Source organism: Gymnoscopelus braueri (genome assembly GCF_963280865.1).
Source record: "Gymnoscopelus braueri genome assembly, chromosome: 13".
In the NCBI taxonomy this organism is placed as follows: Eukaryota; Metazoa; Chordata; class Actinopteri; order Myctophiformes; family Myctophidae; genus Gymnoscopelus; species Gymnoscopelus braueri.
The window spans coordinates 46,799,095-46,812,711 of record NC_137615.1 but is presented as its reverse complement, the minus strand read 5'-3'; the positions used below and the strand labels follow the sequence as shown (position 1 = coordinate 46,812,711).

At 38.8% G+C, this 13,617-nt stretch overlaps 1 protein-coding gene across 1 annotated transcript in view; it reads right to left on the bottom strand.

Moving 5' to 3' along the window:
• LOC308099652 (uncharacterized protein) overlaps positions 1-10,531 on the bottom strand; it is a gene marked incomplete at both ends in the record, with an annotated part of 75,793 nt that extends 65,262 nt beyond the window's left edge. The window contains 6 exons of the mRNA XM_080448388.1: positions 6,712-6,837; positions 7,895-8,020; positions 8,128-8,225; positions 8,935-8,999; positions 9,460-9,552; positions 10,234-10,531. Coding sequence (XP_080304514.1) covers positions 6,712-6,837; positions 7,895-8,020; positions 8,128-8,225; positions 8,935-8,999; positions 9,460-9,552; positions 10,234-10,531 — 806 coding nt within the window. The remainder of the gene's footprint in view (positions 1-6,711; positions 6,838-7,894; positions 8,021-8,127; positions 8,226-8,934; positions 9,000-9,459; positions 9,553-10,233) is intronic.
• Positions 10,532-13,617: the final 3,086 nt, after the last annotated feature.

Below are 13,617 nucleotides of genomic sequence, written 5' to 3'. Positions count from 1 at the left end.
AAGTTTTACACTGATCGGTGCAGTTATAGGTAAAAACACGAATTGGCCTGTTACAGCGCCACCATGAGGCTGATTTGAACATTTTCAAATGGCATTTCTTCCTCGGCCTAATGGGAATGTGTGCGCAAAATTTCACGGAAATTGCATGCTGTGTTCATGATTTGAGGCATTTTGTTAGAAACTGAGTACTCTTGCAAACTTTGAAAGGCAATTTTTGCCAATCAGGATGGAATATGAAAAATCTGAAATTAGCCGTTTCTTTTAATGACTATAGAGATGCTGTGTACCGATTTGGGGGATTTTTGGCCAAAATCTGTAGGAGTACTGTCCAAAAATGTGTTTTGCACAAATCGGCCTCCTGGTGGCGCTATAAAAGGCCCATGTGAAAAGGAGGTTCTGCTCTGGCAGCCAGGGAGTGTGTGTGCACAGTTTCGCTGCGATCAAGCAAATGGTGCCAGAGATTAGCTGTACACAAAATGACAGAATGACAGAATGACGGACGGACACACACACGGACTGACGGACAGGGGGTAAAACATACTCACTCGCCTTTCGGCCTGGCGGAGACAATAATTTGTCAGTCATTGTGTTTTGACAGAAAGCTGATTCAAATGAAAGGTTTAGTCTGATGATCAAGGTTCACTAAGTGGTACATGAAAGGGGCACTTCTTCCTTTGGAACTTGGCCAGCCCACAACCCTTTTGGTCTGATTATTTCCTGAAAAGAACAATACAGATAACAATGTATAAAATACAGGACAATTGTGCAGTAGAGGAAAATCAGCTATGCAAAGAGTCAAGTAGTAATTATATCAACAAAGAAAGATAACATAGACAAGCCCATTGAGATAAAAGATCAGTTTTTTCAAGGCAGCCGTGGAGATAGCAGCAATTACTGTACATTGTTGCAAATGATACATAACAAACATTAAAAGCAACAATAACATTTCTGTAACAACGTAAAACAAACATTAAAAGCACATAATACAGTATGGGCTTTTAATGTTTGTTTTATGTTGTTACTATATTATAGCATACAGTGTGTTCAAACAACATGGATGTTCTGGTAAATTTGCCACAGTTTTACAGTAGCTTTCAATGTACGGTATCATGTGTATTGATCTTTTGACACCCATTTTTACAAGTAAATGTGATTTGATTCGATTTGATTTGATTACATTCAAGCCAATTCAATTGCATTGTTCCCATTAGTCAAATATAGCTTGCAGTGGGGGTTCTTTTGTTAGTTTTTTTTCCAGGTATAGGCTATAAGACACAACAGCATATTATATGCAAAACATTTTTCTCTGAGCTCCCTATGTTAGTATGTGTGATCTTGTGTCTTCTTGCTGGAGAGTTACAGAGTGTGCTATGGTTTGCATGTCAATGCCTTGCAATAACAAGAAAAGCCACATGCAGCAGCTCACTGTGGTTGGCCATGTCTAACTTTGACAGACCACAGAGGCAAAAAAATGTGTAGCCTGAACCTCAAAGCTGGTATGAACAGGATGTGTAGCTCTGGTACATCTTTGAGGCATCCACAGAGACAGTTTTAGTTTCATCTATGGCCGGACACGAAAAGACCCCATTTTAAGTTTTAAACAGGGTCTTTACTTTTGCTTATATTATAGTTTATTGTAGTGTCCTGGGCTGTTAGTGGTTGACATGGGACATCCCATTTCATATTAACTTAGTTAAATGACATTGGGGTCCACCAGTAATGTGCTGGTTAAGCGATGCACAACTGAAGATGTTCTGTTTGATAGCTGTAGAATTTGGATACAAACTTGAGCCTACTCTAAGGATTTTCATTTTTGGTATCTCGGAAAGCAAACTTAAAAGCATAGAGTTTAAAACATAGGACAGAAAAACAGGGAAGAAGTCCTATTGAAGCCACAGACGCTCCTGAATGAACCACCACCTGATTACCGTGGCTGCTGCAGGCTGCAGTCACAAGCTCCAATAGGGGAGAGAGGGTTAAGATGAGCCTCTTTTTACTTATGTTATCTAGGCCAGTGGTTCTCAAACCTTTTAATTTCAAGGACCCCCAGTTTGATTCAGTTTTATCTCTGGGACCCCAATCTACTCTGTAAAGCAAGTTTGAGAACCACTGCTCCAGGCAAGGCAAAATGAGAGAGAAGATATAAACAGATACCCTTATTTTAGGGTGTATTTTTTTAATTTAAATCATGACGTATGCATCTATGACAAAGGGCCATAAAAACAAACTGTTTGGCTCAGCTTGCCCCGGGTTGGAGTATTTACTCATGAAACATACAAATGTATGTTTGGCAAACACTGTTTTAAAGCATGGTGCCAAATTCTTACTTCCTGTTGCAACACACTCTCAAAGGGAGTGTGGGCCAACAACAACCTGACAGATACGTAGCATTTCACATCTCAACCTACAGGTATAACAACACAAAGCTGAAAATAAAAGTAAACTGTAACTGTAACTTAGACATGCTTTTTTATTTTTCTCCTCGGTTTCCTGCCCGTCTATTCCCAGTTATAGGAAACCAAACACAAGTAATATTCTTGATTTATAATAACTAATTAATAGTTGAATAGATAACACCTCTTACAGGATTTACAAAAACACCCATACATAACACATACTGTAACACAGTGACAAAAAGGACATTTTCACCTTGTACAGTGCAAAGGGGACACAACCAGTCAGTATAGGATGTCTGTAACAGTTTGATAATGCTTTAAAGCCTGAGACATACAATATGTACATCAGTGGCATCAACAACAGTTGTAGAGCATAGATGAGCAACCATGACCTTAAGATCGACCAGTTGATCCCAACAGGCTTTTTGGTCGATCATGGATTTGAAAACACACTCTGGTATGTGGAGTCTGGACCTGTGGTCTGAAAAATGTAGAGGAAGGAATGGGAACGTTTCACTGGTCAGGTACATTTCAAACCCACAATTTGTCCTCTGCATATAACCATATCCTAACTGTCAGCAACGGGGAAGCTATGGAACAGTGTCCTGGGAATTCAGTGCCTTGCTAAGGACACCATGCTGGGATTGAACCAGAGGTACTGAAGCACTGATGCGTGCGCGTGTGTGTACTCATATTTCTTGTACACTGACAACAGACCAAGGACTTCAATTATCAAATACTTTTCAAAATGAACAGAGCAATCATTCTTCCAGGCGACAGGAAAGCATTCCGTCCGGTTAAGGACTGGCATTAGTCAATCTCAGACATGCACATCACTCTGCTGAATGAACACAAACGTTCAATGTATTGTATCATGACAATGATCAACATGATCAACATGAGTTGATCTTTGACAGACATTTCACAACTCAATTTCATTGTCTCCGCCAGGCCGAAAGGGATGGCGAGAGAGTATGTTTTAACCCCTGTCCGTCCGTCCGTCCGTCCGTCCGTCCGTCCGTCCGTCCGTCCTGTCCGTCCGTTAGCAGCTAATCTCCGGCACCGTTGGCCCGGTCGCTCCGAAACTGTGCACACACACTCCCTGGATGCCAAATCAGAACCTCTGCCCCAAATATTTCACATGGGCCTGTTATAGCGCCACCAGGAGGCCGATTTGTGCAAAACCCATTTTGTTTTATTACTCCTACAGATTTTATCCAAATGTCATGCAAATCGGTACACAGTATCTCTATAGTCATGTGATCAACCCGGATCTGTCCGATTTCCCATATTCCATCCTCATTGGCTAAGGTTGGATTCCAAAGTTTGCAGGATTGGTCCGTTTTGAACAAAAAGCCTCAAACTATGCACGCAGCTTGCAATTTCCGTGAAATTCTACACGCACATTCCCAGTAGGCCGAGGAAGAAATGCCACCCTTTTCACATTGGCCTGTTATAGCGCCACCAGCAGGTCTAATTTAGCAAAGCACATTTTTGGAACAAAATGCCTCAAATCATGAATGCTGTGTCTGATTGCCGTGAAAGGCCTAAGAATAAATGGCACCCTTTTCACGTTGGCCTATTATAGCGCCACCAGGAGGCCAGAATAACCTACCTGACCTGGCGGAGACCTGTGCTCCGAGGAGCACTTTTTCTAGTTTCATTTGAATTGATTCAATTAAAATCAAAGTCCATTGTTCCCATTAGTGCAATTAACAAAACATGTTTTATTCAGGTATAAGAAAATAGCATATACAATGCTCAACATTTTACTCTGAACACCCTGTTAGTATATGTGTGATCTTTTGTCTACTTTCTGAGTGTGGTATGTGGTTTCCATGTCAATGCCTTGCAAACAGCAAGAACAGTCACAGGAAGCAGCTCACTGTGGTTGGTTGGTCATGTCTCTGCCTTTGACAGACCACCTTTAAATGTGTAGCCTACAGCTTAATGTTGGTATCAACAGGATGTGTAGCTTATGCGTACATCTTTGAGAGGCCCACAGTGGGCTAAGGGGGACTCCCCAGCATGCCTCGAGGCAAAATCTTTGGTGTATAGTTTTATTGTTGTTTAATTCTTTTGGGGAATGTGTTATGGAGATGAATGTGTCACATTGTTCTGTATTATCTTATCTGTATTATCTTATTTATTCATTTATGTTATATGTGTGTTTCTGCTAACAGCACAAGTGAGAGTGTAATGACTGGGAGCATACACCTCCCTTTGTGTGCTGTGAGTGGATTGAGATGAGCCTCAAAGCCATGCATGCAGTCCTCCAGTAATGCATTTAAAGGAGTAACACTTTTTGTCATTTTAATGTCTACTCTGGCTTTTGTGTTTTTAAGTTGCTTGAATCAATATTTAGATACTTGATATTCATTATATCAGACCCCCCCTCCTTTTTTTCTTTCTTTCCTGGAAAACAACAAAATGATGTAGTTTACACGAAAACACATTTTACCCACTGATTTACACCTGTAAACCTGCCATTAAAACCCTATTCTTATTCTGTGTGCACACAAAACCTAAGTAGTAGTAGTGTTTGAAAGTGAAATCCCCCTTTAACCCTTTTAGACCGGGAACGCATCTGTGTCATATTAAGATTTCTTTGGCCATTCAAAAATAGCAGATATACAAGCTCATATAGCGCGGCACTGAGTGCGGCACATGTCATTTTGGGGGGTCCTTGTCATGAAAAAGTTTGAGCACCACAAAAAAACATTTGTTAAAAAAAAAGCTTCCCCAGAAGCAAAGATTTGAGTTACAAATGTTCGCTTTAAAAATATAAAAATATATATATTCAAAGATTTGCACAAATTTTCAAGAGTTTTCAAAAATACTTCAAAGATTTCTTTGGCTATTCAAAAATAGCAGATATACAAGCTCATGGCACGGCACTGAGTGCCGCGCTATTCCAAGAGGTCCCCTGCAAAATGAGGACTATTTAAAAAATAGCGAAATAACCAATCTACAAGCTCACAAGGTGTCACTATATGAAGCCTTGTGAGTTTGATTGAAAAATTTCTCTATGGCATGCACAAAATAGAGAGGACAGGTTGAAAGTGGTTCATGTCATTATAATTTCACCAGCTAGAAGGTAATCCAATGAGAGAATACTGTAAGAATGACTATACTTCATTTCACTCTCCCCACCTACAGTCTAGACAGTTGTAGAATTCTGTACTAAATCTAATCTAACACGTAAGATCTTCTCTATGGGGTCCACAGCTCTATATGTATCAGTTTGGGAGTCCTTGTACAAATATTTGACAACCACTGGGAGCATATATATACTGCATTATGAATAAAATATTGTTCCTATCAAAAGTCATTGTTTTTATTTAAAACTATGCAGTAATTACCTAACAGGCAAGAGGCAACTAATATTGTGAGAAAAAGTCACCACCCGAACTCAACCAGCCAACCGGGGATAGCCAATCAAACAAACTGTGATGAACTGTGTAAAGAATAGGAGTCCGAACATGAAAGGTTGTCAGTCCAAAGAAAACTGTTTATGTTTTTTTTACCAAATCAATACAAATCAGTGATGTAGCTATACTATCTACAATGTAGCTACAACATCTGAGGAGCGGAAGATAAATACATTTTCCCTTACGTAGAAAAGACAACCTTGTAACCTATAGTATGTAGGGAAGAGCATGTGGAATGGAAAATAAAGACCAGTTGAATGATAAATCTAACAAAACCAGGAGCACATGGGAGCGACGAAACATACAGAACTGGGAAGTTAAATGATCTCTCCAGAGCAGCCAACCAGCTGAATCTCCTCCCACTAACGACGTCCATGCTGCTGTCTCTTCCTGAAAGGTGACGAGAGCACAACCAGTAACAATAGGAGCATCACACAACCAACAAAGGAGGTAGTACCATTTTCCCGTTAGACAGACGACCCCCCCCCCTTTTTGCTCTGACTCTCACCCCCCCCCCCCCCATTGTTTGTACATATAGTGTTATTATTGCTTTGACTCTCACCCCCCCCCCCCCCATTGTTTGAACATATAGTATTTTCTTTCTTTCTGCATTTTTTGTTTTTGTTTGTACATAGTGTTCTTTTTTTCTGTTCTTTTGTGTTGATATTTGAACTGTTGGTGCCACTATATATGACTATGAATTGAATACCAAGGACCTCAATGGAAACGAGACCGCAAGGACTTTTTTGAACTGACCTTTTAGACAAAGTATTTTAAATGTAACTGTGCTGTTTTATATTTTTGCCTAATAAAATCTTCAATCAATATTCAATCAAACACAACAACCAATCAATTATGGAAAAGTGGTGATTATGAGCTCATACTTATAAGGTTGTGCTGTAGATGGTGTCATGACATCATATGTATCCTGCTTCATAGTGGCTGGTTGGAGACTCTGATAGGTGGAGTCTGGACCTGTGGTGTGTCGACCTCCATGCTGCTGTCTCTTCCTGGAAGGAGACGAGAGCACAACAGTAGGACAGTAGAAGCAGAAAAAGATGCATCATTCAACCAAGACAACAATAATCAATAAAGTGGTATGGCCTGTCACATTGCCTTTAATCAAGCACATTTATCTGTGTTTAGACTTGATGCTCCTTTACAGTATTTACAGTATTTACAGTATCTGTGCCTTTTCACCCACAGCGGAGATTTTTAAACCTGCTGCTACTCTTTTCCCTACTTTTACTTTACTCTAACTGCAACCGGCGTTACACAAATAACATTTTCACCCACTTTTGCCTTTTAACTGCGATGTGAAAATATAGTTTGACTGATTGATTCATAAGGTCATTGATAGAGTTAATCTTGATTGATCATAATGTGTCTAGGGTCATAAACCTGCTTTAAATGTCAATTTAATATAATGGTGTCATATTGGTCTAATTCAGTCATGTTAAATGTGCTTCTGTACTCCTATTCTCTCTGTGTCTATGCAAGGTCAAACTAGCTACAGGCTTTCTGTGGCTATCTGTTGTTTTGAGAACACTATCTCGGTGTTCTTCTCCAATGCATAACCCTTCTTTTAGTGTCACGAAGTCACCACTGACCAGTGACCGGTCAGAGCCGAGGTCAACGTGTTGACCCAGACATGTGGACGCTGTTTGTCCAAAGATAAACTGTCACACCATCATCATCATCATCTTCATCATCTACCATCCTCATCTTCATCTGACGACAACTAGCATCATCACTCTCCACCAATGGCAGGATTACACCTCCGACGGCTGGACGCTTGACCTGTCTTCCATGATGTCATATGTTTATGTTAACGGACGCTGTTAAAGTCCAGTGCTTTCTCTGTCCAACTGGAGAGAGACGACGACCGATGATGCGTTAACACCTGTGACACTGTAACCTTCCATATCTCTCTGTCTGTTAATACAAGATATTTCACTACATCCAATGGCTGCCTGTGTTCGAGTCTGAATTTTCTTTGTCGCCTTTATGAAACATGTCTGGTACTTTGTGTGGGTGATAAGGAAAAAACAGCTCCATCAGTCATACTTATGAGGTTGTGCTGTAGATGGTGTCATGACATCATATGTATCCTGATTCATAGTGGCTGGTTGGAGACTCTGATAGGTGGAGTCTGGACCTGTGGTGTGTGGACCTGCATGCTGCTGTCTCTTCCTGGAAGGAGACGAGAGCATAAGTATGACAGTAGAGTAGAAAGAGAGGCATCAACCAATTCAACCAATACAACAATAATCAATAAAATGGTGATTATGCTGTCATACTTATGAGGTTGTACTGTAGATGGTGTCATAACATCATATGTATCCTGATTCAAAGTGGCTGGTTGGAGACTCTGATAGGTGGAGTCTGGACCTGTGGTCTGACAAATATATAGAGGAAGGAACAGGGCACGTTTCATTGGTCAAATACATTTGCACATACCCAGAATATATCCTCTACATTTAACCATCCTAACTGTTAGCAGTGAGAAGTGTTCTATACTGTCTAGTGTAGAACAGTGCGTGCGATTTTCTTTGGTTAAATAAGTGTTATATAAAATAGCTCTATATTCTGATAGTACTCATTGCTATAGAGTTTGTTCAGTAAAAGGAGTCTCCCATGTCTCTCGAGCTCTTTACTAAACAGAAAATGCATTTTCAGTACTCTCTCCTGATTGGCTTAAAACGTCTCACCTACCTGATAGCAATGATTACTATCAGAATATAGAGCTACGGTATTTAACACTTATTAAAACAAAACAAAAAATAATTACTTACTGCACCTTTAATATAAATTCAATATGCAAATCTAATATTTATCATAAAATTATGATATTCTTATTTTCAATGTATCTTTCAAGAATGTGAGGATAAGTTAAATATCTCTCCTTTGATATTACTTTAACACGTCCACCCGTATAAAGACATTAGACAACAGAGGACAGTGATACCAATGTTAAAGACATATAATGTGGAGGTAGAAGTTTGGTTAAATTAATATCAAAGTTTGGTCCATAGATGCAGTTATATCAGTTAAAGTTATGTCACCAAACACAAGTGACTGGATTTGGATGCTTGAAAAATTATTACCTGACCACTTGGCTGATTGACAGCTGGCTGGTCATGTCCACGATGAGATGAAATGTTCAGTGTTCCTACAAAGTAAAAGCATGAAATTAACATCAAATTAAACTACAGCCTTTATAAGGCAGTTTTTCTCTAGTCAGAACCCAAAAGTGTTGCAACTTTAACATAGGAATATTGTATCATGTCATAGTTCATGTCGTGATAAATTCAATACACAATGTTAGGCCCCAGTGCAAAGCCAGTTGAGAACAACATTATGGACCTGGTTATACAGATGTCATTTAATTGTGTAACTTTTCACACAAGCTGGCATGAAGATACAGTTCTTGATTTAAACTTGGGTTTAGCTGCAATACATTGTTATTATATATTTAAATACAGACTTCCTCCTTATGAGTTTCAGTATAAAACACAGGAGCAAAATACAACACTTCCCTTTTAATAATAGAAAGAAAGTACTTTAACAGCCATGAGAAACATAATGCTACAGATATAATCAGGGATTATAATTTAATGAACCTATTTTACCTTGATTTCTGGTGTAAATAAGAACAACAATCACGATCACACTGCACGCCAACAGTAACCATGGTACAATGACAAGTGGATCCAACTTCTGACCTGGAATCAGGAGAGACAATATAAAAAATAAAATCTATGTAACATTTTACCATCAAAATTACAAACAAAATGGTAATTTCAGTGAGATGGAAAACCATTATTTGATGTTATAGTCAGCACTGTCTTTGTCTGTAGCCTCTGAAGAAACAGACAAATACAATTCAAAATGCCACCCTATCCTTATAAATGTAGTCATCATTTGCAGTACACTTTGTTATTGTAAAGTTTAAACTTGACAACGACTATAGGGTCATGTGTTTTGTCAGAGCGTCTGCTAAATGCCTAAACTGTAAACTGTTTTCATACTTGTCATAATTAAGTCTAACTACACCTGGAACTACAGAAACATAAAAGTCAATTTAAATCTGTTGAGATAATGATTTCATTGCCGAAACTACGGTGGAGTGTTTTCCATGTTCTGTTCTGTCCTTCACCCGATTGTAAAATAAGTGTTTATTGTATTGTTTGTTTATTCAAAACTTAAAATTAATTAAATATAAAATGAGACATGACGCGTGCGTGTGCGTGTGTGTGTGTGTGTGTGTGTGTGTGTGTATATATATATATATATATATATATATATATATATATATATATATATATATATATATATATATATATTTGTTATTTCACGTTTTTAATTGTGTTGAAAAAATGCATGCATGCAAGTGCATATCCTACTTATCTCCAGCTTAGCTCCTTTGCCAAAGATAATCTCTCCACATGCAGCTACAGCACAGTAGTACATCCCAGCATTAGAGGAGAGGACACTGTCCTTGTAGAGACTGTACACACATCTCTGTGGACCTGAACCAGCCTCAGTTTCACATCCTCTACTCCTGTTCCAGTGAGATGAAACTACGCCAGGATTGGACTCTTTAGATCGGAACCAGAACACCGGAACACCATCTTCTCTACTCTCAGAGAGAACCCAGCACTGGAGGCTCACTGGGTCTCCAAGAGGTACCGACCCAGACATTGGGACCAAAGTCTGGTGGACGGTCCTCTCATGGTCAGACTCTGTGAATAGAATAGAATAGAACAGAATAGAGAACCATTTAAAATGCAAAGCATTTTCAAATAATTTTGCATTCACTTGTAGTGTGTGATAGAGTGGTTGTATTGTTTTGTATTGTCCATGTTTATTGTTGCAACAGTGTTTCATGCTGCTCTCTTGGCCAGGTGACTCTTGGAAAAGAGATTATAATCTAAATGAGTATTTTACCTGGTTAAATTAAGGATATGAGATTTTCTAGTGTGGAAATGTGCCCTTGTCTGACAATATGCAATAAGCCTATTGTACATACTGTATAATCAAACTCCGGTTTATATCATTTAGTGTTTTGCAAATGTACACCAGAACAATTCTTGGCATAAAAGATATCAAGAAGAAGACTGACAAGATTGACTGTGACATACTGTACCTTTTACAACCAAATATGTTGCAGCTTTATATTTCATATCATAATCCGGTCCTGTTCCACAGAAGTATGTTGCTTCATCTTCTTTGCTGATATTTCTGATGGTTAGATTGCACACAGCCTCGCCTTTGTTCACAATGAAACGTGAGTTGTTAAACTGTCCATGTAGTTCTGTTTTGTAAAAGGCTGAAGTAGAAACCTGTTGGAGCATACATCCAGGACTTTGCTTATACCAGTAAAGATATCGACTTCTTTTATTTTGCGGGCATCGTAAAGTGATGGTTTCACTGATTCTGACAATTTTCAAAGGGATCTGCTGGGGAACCTGAATCATGGCTGAAGAACAGAGGACGATGATAGTTTCCAGACAGAGACAAAAAAATGGACAAAACAAATAGGATTTGGGGAAAAAAGAGAGAAAGTGAAAAAGGAAAAATAGAATTATCAAGTAAAGCAAAAAACTAAACACAACACAAGTAATTCAACAATGAAATGAAAATACTCTCTGGTGTCAAAAAATATTTCTTGTAAGAAGTCTTTCCTCTAGTTTTTTTGTTTAGTTTTGTATGCATTCAATGCAATGGAGTACACAGGAAATTTAAATATGTAAATATTAGTCTTATAGTAGAATAGCAGATGTACTTACACACTGTTGTGAGAAGAAGCAGAACAAAAATTAATTCAGTCATTGTGTTTTTGACAGAAAGCTGATTCAAATGAAAGCTAGTCTCAAGGTTTAGTAAGTGGTATGGAAGGTGCACTTCCTGTGAAACTTGGCCAGCCCACAAACCTTTTGATTTGATTATTTGCCGAAAAGAAAAGAAGAAAAGAACAATACAGACAGCAATATGTAAAATACAGGACAGTTGTGCGGGAGAGGAAATAAACCAACATCGGCCAATAAGAGAAGAGATCCACCCCAAATGAATTTAAATAATCGAATAGTAATTATGTCTATGTCTAAGATAAAACATAGACTGACAAACATCTTTTTTCAAGGGAGCCCTGGCCAAAATAGTAGCAACTAGAAAAAGTGCTCCTCGGAGCACAGGTCTCCGCCAGGTCAGGTAGGTTATTGTGGCCTCCTGGTGGCGCTATAATAGGCCAATGTGAAAAGGGTGACATTTCTTCTTAGGCCTTGCATGACAATCGGACACTGACTGCATTCATGATTTGAGGCATTTTGTTAAAAACATTTGTTTTGCTAAATTAGACCTGCTGGTGGCGCTATTTCCTGCCAGAATTATTTCAGATTTTTTGCTGTAGACTGCCAGAGATTTTTCAATTAAAAAACAAAAGTACTCAGGAGCCGAGATACATAATTTTTAAGTTTTAAGTTAACAAGGAAGTGGATGGGAGTCTAAATCTTCGATAAATCATATCTCCTTGGTCTTGGGGTCAAAAAAAAAAAAGAAAAAAAAATATATATATATATTATTTTTCTTTAGAACGCAGATCTGCATCTTTGGCAGCCAGGCGAGAAATTAATTAGAACGCAGATCTGCGTCTTTGGCAGCCTTAAAAGGGTGGCATTTGTTCCTCAACATAGTGTGAATGTGCGTGCAAAGTTTGAGCGCAATTGGATGGTGCGTTCATGATTTGCGGATTTTTGTTAAAAACAAGCCAATAATGCAAACTTTAGATGTCAATCTTAGCCAATCAGTATGGAATATGAAAAATCAAACACATCCGTCGTGATCACATGACTATAGAGATCATGTGTACCGATTTGCGTGAAATTTGGATAAAATTGGAAGGAGTAGTATAAAATAATGTGTTTTACATAAGTCGGCCTCCTGATGGCGCTATAAAAGGCAGATGTGAAAAATGCAGGGCAAAGGTTTTTCCTTGACCTCTAGGGAGTGTGCATACAAAGTTTTACACAGATTGGTGCAGTTATAGGTAAAAACACGAATCAGCCTGTTATAGCGCCACCATGAGGCTGATTTGAAAAATTGCAAATGGCATTTCTTCCTCTGCCTAATGGAAATGTGCGTGCACAATTTCACGGAAATTGCATGCTGTGTTCATGATTTGAGGCATTTTGTTCAAAACGGAGCACTCCTGCAAACGTTGGAAGACAATTTTAGCCAATCAAGATGGAATATGAGAAATCTGAAAGACCTGTTTGGTTTAATGACTATAGACATACTGTGTACCGATTTGCGTGATTTTTGGACAAAATCTGTAGGAGTACTGTCAAAAAATATGTTTTGCACAAATCGGCCTCCTGGTGGCGCTATAAAAGGCCCATGAGAAAATTTGGGGCAAACGTTCTGAATTGGCATCTAGGGAGTGTGTGTGCACAGTTTCGCTGCGATCAAGACAACGGTGCCAGAGATTAGCTGGTCACAGACGGACGGACACACGGACGGGGTGGAAAACATACTCTCTCGCCATGCCTTTCGGCCTGGCGGAGACAATTATAGTGTTGCAAACAACATAAAACAAACATTAAAAGCACATAAGCCAAATAATGATTTTATATTTATACATTTTTCTTCAGGTATGTACATTATTCTCAACATTTGTGAGCCCCTTATGTTAGTACAGTATGTGTGATCTTTTTGTCTTTTGAGCTACAGAGCATAGTATGGTTTGCATGTCAGTGCCTTTCAAACAAAATGAAAAGATATGTAGCAGC